Source organism: Melanotaenia boesemani, chromosome 5, assembly GCF_017639745.1.
Source record: "Melanotaenia boesemani isolate fMelBoe1 chromosome 5, fMelBoe1.pri, whole genome shotgun sequence".
In the NCBI taxonomy this organism is placed as follows: Eukaryota; Metazoa; Chordata; class Actinopteri; order Atheriniformes; family Melanotaeniidae; genus Melanotaenia; species Melanotaenia boesemani.
This window is the reverse complement of record NC_055686.1, coordinates 23467593-23481872: the sequence shown is the minus strand read 5'-3', so window position 1 is coordinate 23481872 and position 14280 is coordinate 23467593. Positions and strand designations below refer to the sequence as shown.

Below are 14280 nucleotides of genomic sequence, written 5' to 3'. Positions count from 1 at the left end.
ACATGCCTGCACCAACTGACGTCGAGGGGGTGAAAAGACTGATGGGCATGGCGAACTACCTCAGCAAGTTTCTGCCACACCTCGCGTCATACACTCGCCCAATTAAAGATTTGCTGTGTGGAAAGAACGAATGGTGCTGGGGAGCACCACAGAAAGAGGCTTTTCAGAGACTTAAGTCAGAACTGAGCTCCACACAGGTGCTGGGGGCCTATTCACCAGCTGCAGAGACGTGCGTGTCAGCAGACGCCTCATCCTTTGGCCTGGGGGGCGTCCTCACCCAGCAGCAGCCAGATGGAGCGTGGAAGCCAATCATCTTTATATCTCGAGGCATGTCAGACACGGAAAGACACTACGCTCAGATTGAGAAGGAAGCTCTGGCAGCTACGTGGGCATGCGAGCGTCTGTCCTCCTACCTGCTGGGTCTGAAATTCAGGTTGGAGACTGACCACAAGCCCCTAGTGCCATTGCTAAGCACCAAGGCTCTTGACGAACTCCCACCAAGAGTGCTGCGCTTCAGACTGAGATTGCTGAGATTCTCATTTGACATCGTGCACGTGCCAGGGAAGAGCCTGATAACAGCAGACACTTTATCCAGGGCCCCAATCCAACACACCTTTACGGCGGAGGAAAAGGAGAAAGAGGCCGAGGTTAAAGTGTTCCTGGACGCCGTCACTCAGAGCCTCCCTGCCACAGAACAGCGGCTGAGAGAGATAGCAGCAAAGCAGAAAAGCGATCTAATCTGTGCACAGCTGATCCGATACTGCGAGTCACAGTGGCCAGAGAGACATGCACTACCCCTCGAGCTGGCTCCATTCTGGTCTGAAAGAGATAGCCTCACCTTGAATGGACAGCTGCTCCTTCGAGGCCAACGCATCGTCATCCCGGGTGAGTTGAGGGGGGAGATATTGCAGCAGCTGCACAGTGGGCACCAAGGGATCGTTAAATGCCGAGCTAGGGCCCGCCAGTCAGTCTGGTGGCCAGGACTGTCGGTCCACATCAAACAGATGGTGGAGAACTGCAACATCTGCTCACAGCATCGTGCAGAACAGAGAGAGCCGCTGCTGACGACAGCAGTGCAAGATAGACCCTGGCAACGCGTCGGCACTGACCTGTTCTGTTGGGAAAACAGCACTTACCTGCTGGTCGTGGACTATTTTTCACGTTACATAGAAGTAGCACACCTCAGAGTGGCCACGGCTGAGACAGTAGTGGCTGCTTTAAAGGAAGCCTTCGCTCGCCATGGGACACCAGAGACTGTCATGTCCGACAATGGACCGCAGTACAGTGGTTCAGTGTTCCACTCCTTTGCCAAAGCATATGGATTTGCTCACGTCACCAGCAGCCCCAGATATCCACAGGCCAACGGCGAGGCAGAGCGGGCTGTTGCCACAGTCAAAGGGCTGTGGAAAGGGAAAGGCGACAAGGCAGCGGCGCTGCAAACGTACCGAGCCACACCCCTGGAGAGTGGTTACTCTCCAGCGCAGCTCCTCATGGGGAGGCAGATTCGCACAGGCGTTCCCCAGATTCCAGCTGCATTTCGCCCCTGGTGGCCAAACATCAGGCGGTTCCGGATCGAGGAAAGGCGTGCGAAAGAGAACCAGCAGCGCCGGTACAACCAACGCCACAGAGTTCGAGTCTTGCCGCAGCTGCAGCCAGGGCAAGAAGTGTGGTTGCCCACAGAAAACAAGCATGGGACAGTTGTACAGAAAGCGCCAACACCCAGATCCTACATCATCAACACTGATGAAGGCTCAGTTAGGCGTAATCGCACACACATGCGCCCAGTTCACAACACACAGACACCTACACTGGACATAACCAATGGACCGGAGGGCACCCCAGAGCCAGGAGACACGGGCTCACCGGCACGCACCACTACAGAAACAGAAAAACACACATATACAGATAAAGATGCACCCAACACATACATTACAGCATCAGGAAGAGTCTCACGCCCTCCCAGATGTCTGGATTTATAAGACTCTTTTGTAACAGGAAAAAAAAAGAAAAAAAAACGAGGAAGAAATGTGGAGATGTGTTCTATTAGTTGATGTATGCAATAATCAGAGTAAGATAACACTCAGGTTCCAGGTGTTAGAGGATTGATATGTTTATACATTTAAGAGTTTATCACAGAGAGAAAATGGGAAGATCTTACTTAAGGGGGAGGTGTTGTGTAATGGAATGTTAGTGAGAAACTATGTGTTGTACCACGGACCTGTTTGGGGGGTTACACAGGAAGGGGCCGGAAAAAGGCTAGAGAATAAACAGTTAACAGTAAGTCGGATCTCCGTCTTTCTTTGAGGTATCAGAACCCACAGAAGAACATATAACACAACATCCTCTGTCCCCGAGAAATGTCTGCTTGCTGCTGTTACTCTAAAAACGCAAACACAGTCTTTAACTTTCACTTTCTCTTCCACTTACAAGAAAACATTATTGAGACGCCAGTTCTGTACCCCTTATAATTTCCGTGACTTTGTTTTGAGCACAGTTATAGCTGCAGAAAGCAGCTCTGAGTGTGCCAATCTTTTCTCCTTCCATTTCATTGTTGAAGTTTCCTCGATTTAAGATGAAACGCCAAAACAATCCTCTGGCTACTTCTCTATAATTTCTCACTATATTTTCTTATAATTTATGGAATCCAAATAAAAAGCAATAAATAATTTACTTTTATGGTTTCAAAACTTTTTTTCTTAGTGGGGTTTAGAGAAACATCTGCAACAAAAAGCAAGTAGGCCTACACGAACACGTGCAGTCCCAGGTAAAAAAGTAATATACTTTAATGTACTAAAAATGTACTTAATTTTCAGAAAGTACATTTCTAGCACATTTTGACTTTATGTGTTAAAATAAAGTAAACCAAAAATATATTATAAATGTATTAATTAAAAATATATTATTCCCTCAGTAGTACTTCAGTTTACTTAGATAAAGTACACTATGTAGTACTAATACTTAAATTCATATTAAGTATATTCATATAAAATATACTAACACTGAAATATATATAAGTGTTTTATTAGTATATTTACTTATTATGTACTTCGAATGTGTTAAATATAAGTTTAATGTCAGTGTATTTGCATCTACTTTTATCAAGTGCACTTTTAGCACCCTTTCAATAAGTTCACTTTTATAATACTTTTTTTTATATCATTGTTAGCACAGCAGTGTTAAAGTGCACTTAAAATAAGTATATTAATAATTGAATACTACTTCAGTGGTAAATTAGTGTATTCTTGATAAGTACACTATAAACCAGAACAAATTCATCAGTATGTAGCCATTTCTTTTAGTGTGCTAAGATCATTTTAAAATAATGTACAATAACAGTTAATTTCTGCAGCTGACCTTTTCTCTTCAATATTTTAAAATAATGTATTTTACCAGCAAAATGCAACAATGCTGTTATGTAACAATACCTTTTCTAATTGAAAAAATATCCTTACTTTTCTATTTCAATTTTAAAATGTTAGCAATTAGTGTTATAAAGTATTTGGACTATTTCAACAGCACAGTTGTTTTTATGCAATATTTAAAGATCCATCCATTCTCCAAATGTAATGGTGAGTTTTGAATAAACATGAACATCAACAACAGAGTTCCTTTCAATTGACCATGTGCTTTTATATAATGCAGTAGTCACCAGTATTTCTAATAAGAAAACAGTACAACCTTGTGTATTTCTTATCATCACATGGAAAGTACATATTCCAAAGCTTGGATTGTTTCACTTACATTTGACAGCAATCAGAAAACACATTACACTTATGAACATATTAAGATGTGTAGATAACAGGAAATTTGCTTTGCTGCTTGACAGAAAAATTAATCCTTTGAAAGTCTTTGATTTTGCATGAAAACAGTCTGTTAAAGTTCAACATTTTGAGGCCAGGTACAGTGCCTTGCAAAAGTATTCACCCCTACAATTTTGTTTGTGTTTTGTTATACCACAACTGTTATACTAACTGTTTAACAGCACAGTCTTTGTGTGCTTGCCCATGTATGCCTTATCATTTTTACAGACTTAATCCTCTGAAGTTGCCATTTTTGGACATTGTCCACTAGTTTTAAGGCACACCAAGAATACACACTGATATGTAATCCCTATTTCTTACAATTTGGCAGTGGTTTCAGCAATTTTTCTCTAACTTCCCCAGTAACTATTTAATCTCTCTCTACATTATTTGGTAGAGGAATAACATATTGTTTGTCTCTTGATTGGATCAAAACACATTTCCTGTGGAACAGGTCAGTGGGCACCGCATAAACATTCCTAGATTCTGACACCTCAGACATAAAAGTGGAAGCAATGTTCAGTTGACTATCCTTGCAGAGCTGTCCCTCAGTCTTCACAAGCTCCTTTACCAATATACAGTGCAATGACAAATCGCCTGCTCTGAATACTGACATGCAAAGAATTCTACATAATCTTCCATCCTGTAACTCCACTGTTGAGTTGATCCTTTTTTTTAGACTTCTGTTACTGCTGGAATGATACAGTACGCCTTTTACAATGAAACGGTGAAAACAAACACAGTGTTCGACTGTAACACTTAGCAAGTCTTTGATAGCAAGTTTTTCTAATGCTGACAGTTTGTGATGACAGGGATTACCAAAAACCCTGACATTTTCATTCAGGGTAGATGAATTAGAACTTGATACATTGCTGTTTAGGAGATGTGAAAAAATGCATTTCACCCCTTCATTAGCATCTACCATGTACTTTTCGGCTTTTTGTGTTAGACTCCTCCAGCAAAGAAACCTTTTAACTATTTGCTCTGGAACATGTGTTGTCCCATTGAAGTACTGTAACAAAGTGCCATTAAATGATTCAAAGGAAAAGGTTGATGTGGCCCACAAAGGGCCCCAGTTCCTAACACTTGCTGCAAGGTGTGTCAGAAGATGGACATTAAATGTCATATTTGCTGCACCATATAACTTCTCAAACTGCAGTGAGAACTTCTTGAGAGCTCTTTCAGCTACTTCAATATCACAGCGTTTCACCTTTTCTCCCAAAAGAATGTGCATAGCGAACACAAACAGAAAAAGGTGGTTCCAGAACTTCTTTAGTAAGACCCCATTCAGTAAAGGCAGGCAATAGAATAACAGGAATGACCTCCACTCTGATGCTTTCCAATATTTTCTGTCTGCAACAGATCGTGGTACTCTTGTTATCTCAACAGGGGGTTGAATTGCAATGAGCTCTTTGTCAATGCGGTCTGATTTTGCTCCTAAGTACCACTCTTTGTCATGATTTCTTGAGTCAAACCACAGTTTTGCTAATTGCCTTGTCACACCAAGGCAGACACAATGCTGATACTCTGGAACAAATCCATTTATCATTTGAAACTTTGTGAGTTTCATTAATGGTGAAGGTCCTTTTACTCCCATTACTGGACTGTCTGGTGTTGCAGCCATTGCGTGATCAAAATGCTTAGCTTCAGTTCTAAGATGTGGTTTTGGGCCTTTGTTTGTGTAAGGACCACCACCAACATGGTAACAAAAATCACATCCATAAAAGCCATTAAACTGTTTGGTGTTTCTTAGAAGTGGGCGAGCAACTGAATCTGAACTGCATATCAGAGCATACACTTTGGAGACATGTTGTACATTTGCTGAGTCCTTCCATTTAATACCATTTTGTTCTAAAATTTGCAGTTCATCAACAAATGGCTTCAAATATGTTAAGAAGTTTGGCTTCTTCTCGCCAAACCAGAGACAAGGAAGACAGATATTTGCCTTCCGTTCTTTAGGTTCAAGTTCTATAACCTGGCACTGAATGGGCCAAATTTGATACTTTGAACTCCTGAAAACTGGAATTCCATCACAGTTCCAAATTAAAGTTATGTCATCCTCACCTAATTCACCTGATTCTTTGAGTTTATGGTACTCTTCTCCACACTGTATATCTGACATGACATCTGCACATTGCCAGTCTTTTTTTAAACTTTGGTTTTGTTCAAGCAATGTTTTGATTTGTGAATCCAAACTAAGCACTAGAAAGAAACACCCACTTTTGAGACAGCTCTCTGAATCAGTTACTGCATTACAAGCTCCACACTGTAGTTCACTGGTATTATTTACCCCCAAGTAGTTTTCACATGCTGGACAGTAAAAATGGGGGACATAATTTCCATATTGTCCATAAGCTTTGTGAAAAAGGTATGTGGTTACTGGTACCATTCCAGGGAAATGTTCATTAACAATCTTCAGTAGATGTTCCAGTGCCACACCTGTCACATTGTGCCTTAGTACATAAGACATCAGTAAGATTAAACTTTGTCCCTTTGTCAGTGGAGCTCCAGGATACGCTGGATCATCTCCATCCAACAAAAATGTCTCTGCCTGCGAAGACATAAAAAAGACAAGATACTGTAGAAAACTGTTACATTCATCTGCATTAAAAAAGATTGCTTACAGATTTACAGAGAAAACATAATGTACAATAATACATGTTAATAACCTGTTGGTTTGGTGTCTCTTGCTGATCAGTTGGAGTAGCAGGCACATTGCATCCTGGTTGCTTCTCTAACATGTCCTGGCAAAATATAAATGGAAGCATAAATATTTTCATTTTCATTTCCTTTATAGTTTTGACATATAAAACAATACTAGTGCTCCAAAAGATAAGTGGTAGGTACTACAAGTCATATGGTAGTTTTTACATTTAAAGAATTTGCCATGTTGCCTTCTGGGGTTGTTAGCAGAGAGTTATGCAAATGGAATATACACTAGCTTCATATAAAACTGATGTGATTTCAGGGGAAAGGATGAATGTAGTGCCTGTATTCAGTAAATATACAAAATGTGTAACTCCTTGCCCAAACCTAGAAAACAAATTAACTCTATTAACAAATCAGAAACAAGAATACTGAAAAGCACTAATCCTTGGGTGGATGCAAGACAGGGCATCTGTTTCTATCAAGACAGTGAGTTCAAACATTAAGCCAAAACTGCATAATAATGCTTAATAAAAAACAAAATTGTTGTATTGGCGGAATAAAAAACATCAGATTTAAGTCACATTAAGCAAGTTAAGCCACATTTGCATTATATGTGCAGTGAAGATCTAACAGATGGATAATATCCAGGAAAATGGTGACTACAGCTTCACATACTGAAGAACTGTAGCCATCAAGTGCCAATGTAGGCTATAAGTCAGCCACCTGTTAGAAACTTTGTTAGCCTCATGTGGAACTACTAATTTGCTTGAATCACAATGTAAATTAAACATGAATGAATAATGCAATCATACTTTTAAATAGTTATATGTACACTGTAGTTATAATTCTGTGACCAAATGAGACCTTGCTGGTGTTCACTTTCAATACATGTTTATTATCGGTAGCCTATATTACTATTTGTAGACGTCGGTTTAGAAAAATAAAAAGTACTCTATTCACATTTTCTGTATCAATTAAAGGGGTTGTTTTTAGGATAAAAATAAAACTAGTAACTTGTAACTATAGTACCTGTGCTTCTGGTCCGATTTGCATATCTTGTTGATCCCCACAAAATTGAAAAGTGCAGTGTGAGTAGGTGGAGGGTGGCAATTCTAGCACTGGGTGGGTATTTCTGGAGACCCCCTCTCCGGCAGGCTGCATATAATGAAGATATAATACATGGAAATTCTCAAGTGAAGTATTAATGACAATAATACATGTATGTGTCTCATTTTAAGGAAATACACTATAGAGGCTAGGACAATCATTATTTTCATCACGTTTAATTTAATTGAAATGACTATTATACAGAAACTATACATATAGTACAACACAGCAATTAATATCTACAATTTCAATTGCTGGTATTTTAATACCTCTGATGAATCTCTGTTTGGTCTGTCCTGAAGCAGATGCTCTGTTATTGGAGTGACAAGATGCTTTCCTCTCAAACATTCTAAAGATGACTGACCGCTTGGTCCTTCTGCAACAAGGCCCTCATCGGGAACATTCTGATCATGAGACAGCACATCGATTTATTTAACTATAATACTGTAAACATTTAGGGTATGATAAACATAAATAAAATTATGGATGAATAAAAGCTTTAGAGGAAAGTAATATGTATTTTGTGAACCCCTTCATTTTATTTCAGAATGGAAACATAAAACATAATGATCACTGTTTTTACCTGTTTGTTAGTTGTGGGATTGTCTCCTGGATATTCCTCCAGAGAATATGTTCGTTCACCGTTATTTGAAAGTGGAATCTGGGGAGAGCAGTTGCAATGTCAACTTGCATGTAACACTATCTGCAATTCATATTGTTGCAAATGAAAAAAATGGTCTACCTCTTTCAAGACTCCTCTATTGTTAGTTGTACAGGATGCACTGAGGTATTTCTTGTAATTTCCTCTGCAGTTTAAAGTATTCTGCAATGAACAAGACAGTTCTTGCGTTTAAAATGAAGAATTATTCATCTTATTCTATAATCACTGCTGTTGTTGATAATAAATGTGAAAGCTCAAATACCTCGTTCTCCTTTGCTAGCCGTCTGTATTTGGTTGCCTTTGAAGGTTGGCTCGACTCATTCAGCAGATATTCTTTGTAATGTCTTTTGGGTGCCATGTCTGCGGGCGGTTTCTCTAAGCCCGCTAAAATACATCCATGGGTAAAGTAAAGTGCAGAGGGCGCGCGCAGTGTCCTGGATAAAACGTCATCGTAAACGTGCGCATGCGTGCATGGACATTACGGTGTACACAGACTTTAAAAAAAAATGTAATTATATATATATTTTTTTTTGCAAGAACGTCTGCGTCTGACAGACCATTTTCAATGTCAAAATGGAAAATTTGAATGTGGTGGACATTTTCCCAATTGACCCTAAAGTACTCGTGGCGCTGTGCTGCCGCTGATTGGTTACCCCCGAATGCAACGCACTTGAATGTACAGTAGATGCTGAGGGAAGCGTTGTCGCAGTTGAGTTACAATGGCGCAGTTCAAGTTCGGGATGTTTTATTTTAGGGACAACACAATTCACGTCGAAAGTACTGACATTGTGACACCTCAGTACAGACAGCAGCTCGTTCAGGTATTAAAACGGCCGGACCTCTCCAGTGAAGACGGATGGATACAAGTGTGCTGGGGCACCATGAAAGCACCTAAAAACAAGGTGGCCGCGAAACTGCTCTTACTCGGAGGTTTGTATTGCTCGTACTCGGAGGTTTGTATTGCTCGTACATGGTGTAAAATATCTTTTGAATAACTGTTCTTTCTACTAATGACTAAGTTCAACAAGATAATAGGCAAACTTATCATTCACAAGCTGCATTAGCTAATAACTAGCTAGCTAGCTGTTAGCGGCAGACGGCAGCTAATGCTAGCGTAAATGGTGCTAACTTAGTAACTTCTGCAACTTCAGATGAGATTTTGTGTGAACATTTGTGAGCGTGCTGTGTGGAGAATGTTTAGCAAAATTGCCCACTGTAAAGAAAATAAAAAGAAAAAAATTGTTGGTACAAATTTGTTATGCTAGCACTTGCCAGCCACTAGCCTACTGTTAGTGCTGTTAGTGTTAGTGAATAATTTGCCAGGGGCTCATGCTAATGATTGTTAACGTTAACCTTGTATGTAATTTAATTTTTATGTAACTATGTTTATAAAAAAGACTTAAAGTGACTTGTGTATAATATTAGATTGACTGTGGTGCATTTCACGAGACATACAAAATACCTAAAATATTGAGCAAAAGAGGGAAAAAAAACATGGTTTTGATAGTTTGTCTGATGTATGGTTGTGGTTACAGACAACTACAAGGAGTTGATGGGGAAAAAAGAAGCCTTCCTCAAGGATGAGGACATCTGGCACATGGCAGTTGCAAGGAGAAGGACCACACCATGTACCACAACACGTGATGGAAGCAAACCAAAGGTTATTTTTGTTGCTTGTGTTGGTAGTTTCTTTAGAAAACACACTTTAATTAATAGTTATATTGTGTTGCAACTAGGGATGCCACAATACCACTAATTTTATAGATAGTTCTGACGGCATCCAATTTTGTCCATAACAAAGTCGATAACAGTGTTGCCAACTATTTTCAGTGGGAAGTAGCAAAAGCCTGCAGGAAAAGTCCTGGATGTCTCTAGATAACGTCATGTGCTAATTTGCATATATATGATGGCATGAATTTATTACATATATGCAAAATATAAAAAATATTTTAAATTAAGTTAAACTAAACTGACTGACCAGCGTTTATTTCAAGAGGCTCCTCAATGTGCATCCAAATCTGCCTCTAATGTTAAAAAACTGTTTATACAGGCTGTTGCATCGACTGTAACTGAAGTATCGTGAACAGATAGATGATCATGCACTGGAATAAATTCACTATTGTTAACTAGTAAACTAGTTAAACTCAAATAGTATTTTTAATTGTAACACATAAAATCGTTAATGAATTTATGACACTGTAATACTATGATGTTTTTTAGTTGAAATGTTTTTCTAAAAAATCTCTTCACCAGAAAGCGTCTATGGTAAAGTTCATATGTTGTTGTCATGTAATACATTCTTTCTCTTCTGTACAGAAAAAAAGAATTACTGCAACTTCCAGTCTCACTTCAGATGAAGATGAAACACAGATTGACCCATCACAAGTTTTTCAAACAAATGTAAGTATTTACGGGAATAAGGGAATATTGTGGGAGGATAAGACATATTTTCCTTTATAAGTGGCTTTAGGTTTGACAGCAGTGCAGTTGCAGAAGTGGCTTGTGGCACTCCAGCTGTGTTAGTTTTGAAATACTGACACATTGTATGATATTAAAAGATAAAATTGTGAGTAGTGAGTACTGTTACTCTAGTGAAATATGGTCTGACAATACCTTAATAAGCTGTACAGTAGGTGATAGATTCTACAAACATCTACAAAGATGGATATTTACCCCTCTTGCCTTTGCAGTTTAACATTTTACTTTTTCTGCCCTTTGTTTAAGAAGCCGAAGATGACAAAAGCTGCAAGAGACAGAGCCCTTTCCCAACTGAAATCCTCGCTGCTGAGAAGAAATCCAACAACCTCCACCTCCTTGACAAGTGATGTTGATACAGACATAGACACCAATGTGGACTTATTTGACCCACCTCAGGCTTCAGAATCAACTGTAAGTATTTACAAAACACAAGAAATAAAACTAGAATTAGGGCCCTATTGTTTCCGCGATCACAGAATTGCAGACGGAATCGCGGAATTGAGCAATAAAAACGGAATCTACTTTTTAACACTGAATATCACGGAAAATGACATAATTTGACTGAAATGCTGTTAACGGTGTCAGCGGCACAGATCTCACGCGGTGTTGTTTCAGTGCGCTGCCCTCTCACATGCTGGACCCGGTTCGGCACATAGTTACAACAGTGACAACAGTTCTAATCTGAAACGAGTTATTAACCATTCATTATGGTCTTACTCTCTCTCCTTTCTCCTCCAGCGGTGCCACGGTGCAGAATTACGCACAGGGCTTTCCACTGTATTTATACATTTATAAAAATAATTATAATAATTTTTATTTATAGAGCATTTTCCATCAAAGTGCTGTACAGTTACAGAAGGTTAAAAAACATGTGAAAACAGACACAACAATAACAACAATTCAGAAATGAATGAAAGAAAAGGCAAAAACACCTACTCATACGTGACAGTATACAAGTGGGTCTTAAGCTTGGCTTTAAAGACCTCAACTGAACATGACTGCCTGATGTCCAAGGGAAGACTGTTCACAAAATAGGTGCGCGGAAGGAAAAAGCCCGCTCACCTGCTGTTTTTTTTATTCACCTTTGGGACACTCAGATAATCAATCGTCTGGGAGCGCAAAGGTCGTACAGGTACATAAGTCTTAACAAGGTCTGACATATAGACTGGAGCAAGACCATTTAAAATTTTGTAAGTGAACAACAGCACCTTGAAATCGGCTCTGACCCGAACAGGGAGCCAATGAAGAGAGGCCAATACAGGGCTAACATGTTCATAGCGGGATAGTCCAGTCAGCAAACGGGCTGCTGCGTTTTGGACTAATTGCAGACCACGAATGCTCTTTTTGGGCAGCCCAGATAAAAGCACATTACAATAATCTAACCTTGAAGTTACAAAGGCATGAATAAGAGTCTCTGCGTCTTTCAAAGTGTACAGTACAGTTCACAGTACAGTAATTAGTAATTTGTAAATTACAGTAATTAGACCAATTGATAAAACTTTGAATAATCAGTTGACACTTCTCCTACAAGAAAACAGAATGTAACAATTGTGCGAACGATTACTGGAATTTTTTTCCAGGCTTTGAGATTTAATTGACTCTGGATTATATGTTCACACAGTATCACAGGAACATATAGTTATTTTACACCATGCATTTATTCCATACAGCCACGCTGTCCTTTCCTCCTGCGCTCTGGGAGTGGACAATATGACGGAGAGATGGTGGTGATTAAATTAGATTCTAAGAATATGTTTCTGAAACATCAGCCCGACGCAAAATAAGTACGCATGGGTCAGAGTTAGCTTAGAGCTGCGCACATTCTCCCGTCAAGTTTGTTTTTTAGAGATCACAACCTTGGCGTGAAAAGTCACGTACGCCACTTTCAGCCTCGTTTTGTGCGTACGCAACGGTTATAAATGAGACCCCAGGTGAGTCATACTAACATAGCATTGTTGACATTTTCATTTATGCAGGACCTGGGCCAAGGGGAAAGTGAAGAGGAGAGTGTCCTGATGGATCAGTCCAGATCCAGTGTTGACATGCAACAGGACGTGATGGATGCTCTGAAAGGTATTCATACAAAGAAGAATTGCTTATGTTTTTTTTTTTGTCAGTAATTGTATCGATAGGAGTCTTATCTCTCATATATCTGTGACTTGTGTTTTTTTTCCTTAATGCAGAAATTCCAGCCTTAGTCAAGTGTGTCAGAGATCTTATTACAACCATGAAGAGAATGCCACCTGTCATGGACACTGACAGTACAAGTTCTGGTTCTTCCAGTCCAGCTCCAGAAATGGTATGTTTTGCATTTATACACGTTTTGTAAATACTGCCTTTTTATTACAGGAAACATTTCATCCAAAATTGTTGTAAACTACTTGACTGTTAGCAGTTTTGTCTCTGTAGTCTCGACCCACATTTTGCACGAACTGTATTTGATAGAAACTGTTTTTTTCCATTTCAGCATGCAGTTGTTCAGAAATTATACTTTAATTCATTGAAGACCACTTGCAGAAATTAGAACTCAACTAATATTTGGCATTCAATAGTTCGGCTTTGTCTTTTAAGAAATGCTTTCCTAATACCATTTCTAATAATTGACTAACTCTATTTCCTGGACACAGATTTCCTTGGGCAACACGGGGGTGCAGATCAGCAAAAACTGTTTCCTAAGACTAAACCGAACAAGAATGTCCCTGTTCACACAGGACTTAGCTGTGCTCATCTTTGGGCGGGATGTTTTGGCATCCTCGACTCTCACAGGAAAACCAGGGCCTACTGGAACAGCGAAAGAGCAGCTAAATCCGGAAAAGCTGAGTGCCCTCGTTGGTAAGTATTGGTTAAGTCTATTTTTCCTTATTATCATTTTGTTTTTATGCCTCTACCCTTGCCTTGGCCATAGCCAGAAGCAACATGTTTCAGGTTGTCCTCATGTATGTATGCCCCCTTCTTGCTAATGTGATAACTCTGGAAAAGCATGATTTGTAACACCATTTTATTTGTCCTTTTCTATTTTACAGATACAGTTATTGCTGAATTTCCAGGAACAAATGTGTCTGATGTGAGGGCAGTGATTCGGAGAAAATGTAACAATGAGAATTTTGTGAGCAAAAAGAAACAGTAAGCAGTAACATCAGTAACTGTTTGTAATAGTTTTTGTTTGTTTGTTTTTTGGTGGACATACATTTTGAGTTTTAACAAACTGTGTCAATGTTTCACATGTAAAAGTTTCAAGAGTCAGTTTAATGTTCATCCCTGTCATTACTAGCTTCTCTGCAGTGCACAGCTATCAGGGTAGTGCTACACAGCTATTGTTTCTTTTTATTTTTTACTTTTATTATTGTTTTTTAGTTAAGTTGTTAAAACTAAAAAGAATTCTCTGGGGTCAGATGATCCAAATTTGAATAAAAATGTTACGATGAAGAGAAACTGTTTGAAAATGTTGTTTTAGATGTTTTTAAAGATGTACTTAAATGTACTTTATTATGCACATTTTCCCTGTAATGCCGTGCATGTTAAAAATAAACTTTTTTTCTATCTCAAGTATGTTCTAATTATTTTTTATGTTTACTTAAAAGTAAT

General features: G+C 39.1%; 2 protein-coding genes across 2 annotated transcripts; one reads left to right on the top strand and one right to left on the bottom strand.

Moving 5' to 3' along the window:
* Nucleotides 1-3052: 3052 nt before the first annotated feature.
* LOC121640790 lies at nucleotides 3053-9086 on the bottom strand. The gene is made up of 7 exons (XM_041986664.1): nucleotides 8480-9086; nucleotides 8299-8379; nucleotides 8140-8217; nucleotides 7826-7960; nucleotides 7479-7604; nucleotides 6470-6544; nucleotides 3053-6351 (listed from the first exon to the last, which is right to left on the bottom strand). The coding sequence occupies exons 1-7, from the start codon at nucleotides 8573-8575 to the stop codon at nucleotides 4171-4173; spliced, it is 2772 nt and encodes a 923-aa protein (XP_041842598.1). The 5' UTR covers nucleotides 8576-9086; the 3' UTR covers nucleotides 3053-4170.
* On the top strand, nucleotides 8937-13979 carry LOC121639277. Its single transcript, XM_041984436.1, has 8 exons — nucleotides 8937-9147; nucleotides 9753-9877; nucleotides 10534-10617; nucleotides 10942-11106; nucleotides 12672-12768; nucleotides 12879-12994; nucleotides 13323-13527; nucleotides 13719-13979. The coding sequence occupies exons 1-8, from the start codon at nucleotides 8937-8939 to the stop codon at nucleotides 13820-13822; spliced, it is 1107 nt and encodes a 368-aa protein (XP_041840370.1). The 3' UTR covers nucleotides 13823-13979.
* The last annotated feature ends 301 nt before the right edge of the window (nucleotides 13980-14280 follow it).

Coding starts and splice junctions, on each gene's coding strand:
- LOC121640790 (XM_041986664.1), bottom strand. CDS start 8,575: ATGGCACCCAAAAGACATTACAAAGAATATCTGCTGAATGAGTCGAGC. Junction 7,961..8,139: donor ATCCCACAACTAACAAACAG/GTAAAAACAGTG, acceptor TCTCATGATCAG/AATGTTCCCGATGAGGGCCT. Junction 6,352..6,469: donor AAGAGACACCAAACCAACAG/GTTATTAACATG, acceptor ATGTCTTCGCAG/GCAGAGACATTTTTGTTGGA.
- LOC121639277 (XM_041984436.1), top strand. CDS start 8,937: ATGGCGCAGTTCAAGTTCGGGATGTTTTATTTTAGGGACAACACAATT. Junction 10,618..10,941: donor CACAAGTTTTTCAAACAAAT/GTAAGTATTTAC, acceptor CCTTTGTTTAAG/AAGCCGAAGATGACAAAAGC. Junction 13,528..13,718: donor AAAGCTGAGTGCCCTCGTTG/GTAAGTATTGGT, acceptor TCTATTTTACAG/ATACAGTTATTGCTGAATTT.